At 48.3% G+C, this 6854-nt stretch overlaps 1 protein-coding gene across 5 annotated transcripts in view; it reads right to left on the bottom strand.

Moving 5' to 3' along the window:
• Nucleotides 1-3221: 3221 nt before the first annotated feature.
• ZCCHC7 (zinc finger CCHC-type containing 7) overlaps nucleotides 3222-6854 on the bottom strand; it is an 86764-nt gene continuing 83131 nt past the window's right edge. For all 5 annotated transcript variants that reach the window (XM_032096623.1, XM_032096627.1, XM_032096626.1 and 2 more), the window contains 2 exons: nucleotides 4945-5062; nucleotides 3222-4507 (listed from right to left, as the gene is read on the bottom strand). In XM_032096623.1, coding sequence (XP_031952514.1) covers nucleotides 4056-4507; nucleotides 4945-5062 — 570 coding nt within the window. In that variant the 3' untranslated portion in view covers nucleotides 3222-4055. The remainder of the gene's footprint in view (nucleotides 4508-4944; nucleotides 5063-6854) is intronic.

Genomic DNA, 6854 nt, shown 5'->3' with positions numbered 1-6854 from the left:
AATGCAGTTTCATCAGAAGTGCAAGATGCCTCTGCAAGAATTTCTGCCAGGACTTTTCAAACCCTGCAAAGCACAATTAGACACAGTCAAATATTGCCCTGGTTAAAGACTATTAATTTTCCTTACATTTGTCATGAATTAATTTTTTCCAGCTGTATCAACACTGTTTCCTTTATAAATACAACTGGCTCCTTTACATTGAAAAATTAAATTTGCTCTAATAATGAACTGAGGTACTAATAATCATTTTGCAATGCAAAAAAAGTGCAATTACTGGCTGCTGTGCCACGTGGTGCCACGGTTGGTTGTCACTGACCCTGGTCTGCCACTGTCACCCACAGTCCCATCTAGAAGGTGCAGCATGGGAGTGCCCATCCTTGCTGGGTGCTCATTTGTCAGTGTCCACCTACTCGGGTGAACTGAACCTCAGGTTTGCTTGGTGCCCTTGAGTAGCTGCTCAGTGACATGTGGCGTGAAACAAGGTCTGCCAGTGAGACTGGGGCCACCCTGAGGCACATGGGTCTGTGTGGTCACTGTGGACTGCTGGTGTTAGGTACGGCATGGCCCTGTACACACATAGTTAAGTGATGGTCCCTGCAGATTGTACAACAGTTGGAGAGATTGATATTTTGAGACGGACTTCAGGGAAAGGAACACTTCAAGGAGGAGAGAGACCTGTGCAATGTCACAAAGACACATCCAGTTCCCTCCCACAGGTGTGCCATGGACACAGACACCTCAAATCACAGCACTCCTTCCTTCCTCAACCTCTCTGTGTAGTGGCTGCAACAAATGATGGACCCAATACTCCCTTCTCCCCTCTTCACTCCTGGGACACCTGCCCCCATTACCCAACAAGACTCTGACCTGCTGATCCATCCATCTTGTCTCCTCTGCAGTGCTGGGTCTGAGCTGCGGTCCTTTATTTATTCACGCAATGTAGGTTTCCTCATGCTGCCTCACCAGTGCACATCAACTGTGACCTCGAGACACCATCCTCTCCCGGGATGAGCATGTTTTTCAGTCCCAGGCATCTCTGGAGTAAGGACTGACAGTTCTTTAAAGGAGGGGGGAAAGCAGGCGGGAGGAGTGACAGGCTGAAGTACATTGTGGTTTAATAGGATAAAGCAGAGCTCGATGGAAGCAGCTCAGTCCCCCAGTTGCCAGGCCTGGTGCAGGATTACTAACACAGCGCTGCCCTTTCACAGCACCTGACGTGCTGATATTGATGGTGCTGGAAAATCCACCCCTTTTTGCCATTTTCCTTGTCCTCTCCTCACTGAACGTAAACAATCTCCTGCTGCTTTATTCTCATGCTGAACTCCCTAAGATCCATCAGCTGCCTGACAGAAGCCTTACAGGGAGTGCTGGGTGGCACTGGTTACTGGTGACAGCTGGTGCCAGACACAACCCGCTTTGTTCCAAGTGGTGCCAGACAGAGCCGCAGGCACCAGTTTCTGTTGCACCTGATTTACCCAGGTGCTTTCCAGCAACAAGCCAGCCTTGTCTATGTCCCTCCTTCCTCACTGGTGGCATTATCCAGACTTGCCAGTTCTCCCCTGAAAGCCCTGGTGGGTGCAGATTTCTGCAAAGCCTGACACTGGTCAGTGCTGGAGCTGATGTTGTTACCTGCCAGGACCCAAACATGCTCGTGGTTCATGCCCCAGGTTGGATGTGCTGCTGCAGGATCTTGTTTCTTTTCCCACAGTGGCAATGCTGCCACCCGCCTGCCAGGTCCTGGCCTGTGGCTGGAGGATATTCCCTCACCCAGCTCCTGTCTGCTTCCAAGGGTCACTGCCTCAATGTTTTCCCCTCCCATGGTCCTGAAAAACATGCTTCCTCCATCTTTTACTCGCTGTCCTGTAATCACAAGCAGCAGACATCTACCAGAGCAAAGGCTCCGCAGGGCTGGGTACCTGCAGGATTCGGAGTGACATCCAGAGGCAGGTCCACCACAAACACATTGTCTGGTGCTGTCAGCAGCTGCTGCCAGTAAAAGGCAGGAGCCACAATCGGCAGCCAGGCTTCTGTGGGTCTTACCCAAGCACCTGTGTAAGCCACTTTGCCTAAACTCCCTGCCATGACCTTCCCAAGGCCAGGCAGGGTCTGCCCACCTGCGCACAACAGGGTTTGAACAACTCCTCTGCAGTGTCGAGGGTGAAATAGTCTTGTCTGAAGCCACTGAACATCAGAGAAAGAGGTTGGGTTTCCTGGCTTTCTGACTTGCCATGCTGGCCCTGGACCTGGTCCTCAGGGGAAGAGTTAGGAAGAACTCTGACTTGCTCCACCCTCTGGCACTGCACATGGATGATGTAAAGGCACCTCTCTTAGGTGCAGGAAATGCACTCACCTCCAGACAACTTAGCTGGCCAGATGACCAAAACAATCACTGAAAACCACCCTCCTCCCTGTCTGCCAGGTTTGTGCTGGTTTGGCTAAAGGCCAGCGGTGGCTTTTGCTCAAATGAAACATGGAATTCAAAACCAAAAAGGGATGTACAACACAGCATCTAGGAAAAGAGCGGTCTCCATGTTAAAAGCAAGTCTTTTCACAGAAGGAATTAACATTTTTCAGTAGGTCTAGAACTGATTTTCTTTTCAGTATCATCAGGAATTTTTCAATAAAGCAAGAAATGAAGTTAAGCAAAACTTATTTTTTGTTGGACATACTGAAGCAAAGCTGGGCATTAGGTTCCCAAATGCTATGCAAGCGTATCTCTACCTCAAATACCTTTGAAACAGGATGACATGGTCACCAGAACACCTGTGTTCTCACTGTTGAGTTTGCCAAACAGAAACCCAATGAATTTAGGGACTACTGGCATGGGATAACAGTGGCAAAACGAGAGTCCTCCATTTTTTCTTGGGTGCCCATTTCCCTTTCCGGATACCCTTGCAGGGTACAAATAGTCTCTAATTTTAACACAGGACTGCTGCATGAGGAGAGGACTTGCACCTCAGTGACCCTGTCCTGTTACCATCAGCTGCTCTCTAAGAAGTGGTACAGTAGAGAGCAGCAGGGTATAGATAATTTCCTTTTCAAAACAGTAAAGTATAAATACCTTACTTTTTTTCCTTTACTCTTGCCAGAGGTGATGTACTTGCAGCTCAGGAAAGAGAACATGACACTGTTTTCAATTATGTTTGGAATGCAAGGAAATGAGGAACAAACCCATTTTTTTCATATTTCTCATGTGAAGTTTTATTTGTGTTAGTCCTTTGATAAAGCATTTTATTCTTACAAACCTTAAAACAACATGCTGAATTCCAGTGTACAAAAATAACTGTATTAAAAAAAATTAAATTTTAGCACAGTGTGACTGGAACCAAGTATGTTCTTCATACTCTGCTCTTTTTTCTCCAGAAACAGCTTCCACATCAAAAGGAACAAGGACAGATTTAGTGTGAGATGTAAACTCTGTTCCATGCCCAACTGCTCAGTCCTGCTCTGCTGACAGCTGGTAAGGACCAGGAGGATGGAGCCCTGAAAGCTGAGCCCCGAGGGCAGTGGGTCGATGGTGCCGCACTGGAGAGCGAGGTGGGCGACTGCTTCTTCCCAGAGCATAAAGCAGAGACGTGGCTGCCCCTTCCAGCGGGGAGGGAACTGCCAAATGCCCTTCTGTGCTCTGGAGAGGACCAGTGGCTGAGGGGATGTGCTTTATACCCGTGTTCCCGCTTTCCACCCCAACCCCTCCTGACCCAAGTCTCCCTGGCATTGCCCCCAAAGGCACTGTGCTCCAACAGCACAGTCCCACCTCACAGGTGAAGAAACAACCCCTGCCAAACCCAGCTTGCCCCGAACACACCTAAGCAAAGAAAATAAATATACAGCCTATTCCAGGACCACCCCAGGCAGGAGCACTGGGTCCTGCTTGCCTTGGGGACAGCTCACAGAGATGGAGTGGTCCCCTGCGGCTGTGGAGATGGATGGGGTGGGTGATGGTGCCCAGCATGCTGGGTCAGGGACAGACTCAAATTCATGTGCTAAGAGAGCGACAGGAATAAAGAGAAGGCAGAGCCAGAGCCAGCAAGTGCCAGTACCTGCCTACCTCCCCGTCACCAGGACTTCTGTTTGGACTTCTTCTTCCGCTGTTTTATAAGGAATAGATTGTCCCTGCTGTCAGGACTAGCATTTTTCTGCTTTTTCCATTTCTTCTTCCTTTTGGCACCTTCCAGAGGCTGCTGCACACACATGGCTTTGCTGCCTGAGAATGCCTGGAAAAGGGACTTGTGGCGGACCCTGCTGCCCTTGCACACCTGCTGCTTGTACCCCCGAGGGAAGTCCTCCTTCGGTTCGCAGCGGATTTCAACACCCCTCCTGTGCTTCTCCTCTTGGGGTTTCTTTGCCCGGGACACCTTCATCTTCTTTTGCTGTTCATTGTTCTTGCTGTTCTTCTCACGTTGTTCTTTCCAAAGTTTGCTCTTTTTCTTGTGGCTGTGCACCTCAGGCTGTTCTTCCTGCAACGGTGTTTCAGACTGTTCCGGCAGAAGGCCAGCTTCCTGCAGGTCTGGAAGCAGAGTGCATTATTTCAATACCTAAAAACCTTAAAACCTGGCACCTGAGTCATCACAGCTCTCCTTAGGTACATATGAAGTTAGACAAAAATTAATCTCTGGCAGATTTTTTCACTGTGGGTTTTTCCTGTCATCACACTAGAATCTTAACAAATCATGATTTAATCCACTTCCTGCTATTTCAAGGCATTTTTAATGTCAGCAGATTTTTCAGAATTAAAACATCTGACAATGCTCACTGAATGACTTTGACACAGTCAATTTCCATGATAGACATGGGTGAGTAAAATCACAAATCTCTTACTACCACCAGGCTACCTGTTCAAATCCATGCAGCTTTTCCCAACACATGAAAATAATTCCACAATGTTTCTAAAAAGCACAAACACAGAACTGAATGGTGGGAGGGATCTCCCAAAACACACTGTACCTGCCACCTTCCTTTTTAACCTGTTTGCTCTCCTCTTGATATCGCATTCATCATCGTAGTAGTAGACAAAGGGAGAGCTGGGGAACATGTTTCCCTGCATCCGCTTCTCTGAGCACTCCTGCAAAACACATTTCAGGTCACTAGAGGTGGCTGAGTGGTGATTTCCTGGAAGTGAAATGGTCCAGGTTCTCCAGGTCCTGGTCTGTACCTGTGGGGGGATGTGGTCAGCACTGACATTTTCATTACCAGCTCATAATCCCTCCTCACACACTGGAACACTGTTTGAGCAGCCAGAAGGAATCCCCCGTCTTCCTGCAGTTGCCACACATCTGTAGCACCCACAGAACAGATCATGAAGACCAGGTGATGACAGGTAAACACCAGGCAAGTTGCTGATGGAGCTATTGGACACAGGGACAGGGCTGTCCTGCTGCCAGGCAGGACCCCAACACTTGCTCTGCACATTCCCAGCACCCCAGAGACAAACAGTGCCATGGCAGGGCAGCCCTGGCACCTGGCCTGTTTTGGGTGAGGGTCCCTGCAGAGGTGTGGCAGGCCAAAGGGGTGGGTGGGCTAGGAAAAGAGGGGAGCAGCAATTGGAGCTAGAGCCTGCCAATAGCCAGGATGGATGGTGTCACTGTGTGCCATTCCCTCACAGTGACAAACCAAAGGCAAATCCTGCAGCAGCTGCTGCTGCACACGTAGAGTGCAGGGAAGAAGAAAAAGAAGAGGAGCAGAGCCCTGAACAGACAGCTGAGGTGAGGAAGAGGCTGACTCTGGCATCATGTGCATGCCAGCCTATTTCCCAAACACTTGGAACAGGAATGTGTGTTTTTTCACTGCTGTGCGCACAGTTTTATCCATGTCTTGAGAGCTAGGCTAACAGGAACACTTTCTGTGATTCTGCCTTTTTTCTGGGTACCATGTGGTATTGAGAGGTGCTTTATTCTCCTTTACCTTCCTTGTAAATTGCTTGTTATCTGCTATGCTTTGCTTCATCATCTTTCTCTTCTTGGATACCGCTGAAATCATAGAAACATAGAATGCCACAATGGCTTGGCTTGGAAGGGACGTTAAAGATCATCCAATGCCACCCCTGCCATGGCAGGGACACCTTCCAATATCCCAGGTTGCTCCAAGTACTGTCCAGCCTGGCCTCGGACACTGCCAGGGATCTAGGGACAGCCACAGCTTCTCTGAGTAACCTGTGCCAGGGCCTAACCTCCCTCACAGGGAGGAATTTCTTCCGGACAGCTAATCTAACTCTAGATTAGCTACTCTCTTTCTACTCTCTTTCAGTTTGAAGCCATTCTACTGATGTCTTGGCCTTACCAATCTCCAGGAGCTGTCAGGAGCTTTCACTCACCTGATGTCTGCACCATGGGACCAGCAGCTTTCCTGCATGTGCTACTGCTACCACTCAGTGCCACCCCAGCAATCCCTCTCCTTGCCTGCTCCTCTCTCCCAGAGGCACAGCAGATCAGAGATGCATTTTGGATATATTTTGCATTTTCTTTTTGGCATTTGCTTGGCTGAAATTTAGTGAAGAATCAGTTTTTCTGAAGTTTTTTGCCTGTTTTTGGGAATGGCAGGCACATGGGAAGATCTGGTATCTCTTCCCTCTTGTGTCACTATCGGCTTATCCCCTTTTATTCTGTCATTGCTCAGGCTGTTTCTGCTCCTTGCACACTATTACACACACTTTCTTACCTTAACTTTGAGAGCCATAAAATGCCCACCACTTGCTTTCCTCCCTTTCTGATTTTGTAGTTTCTACCATTTTCTATCTAAGTATTTACTATCAGCTCCTCACACATAATTTCTAATTATTTTTACAGGAGCCTTAATAATGACCTAAATAATCAATCTACAGCATCCCTAATAATTACTCATTATTTTCACAGCAGCTT

The sequence above is a fragment of the Corvus moneduloides genome, chromosome Z (genome assembly GCF_009650955.1).
Source record: "Corvus moneduloides isolate bCorMon1 chromosome Z, bCorMon1.pri, whole genome shotgun sequence".
NCBI lineage: Eukaryota > Metazoa > Chordata > Aves > Passeriformes > Corvidae > Corvus > Corvus moneduloides.
Note: the sequence above shows the minus strand (reverse complement) of the source record. Positions and strands in the feature narration are given on the sequence as shown.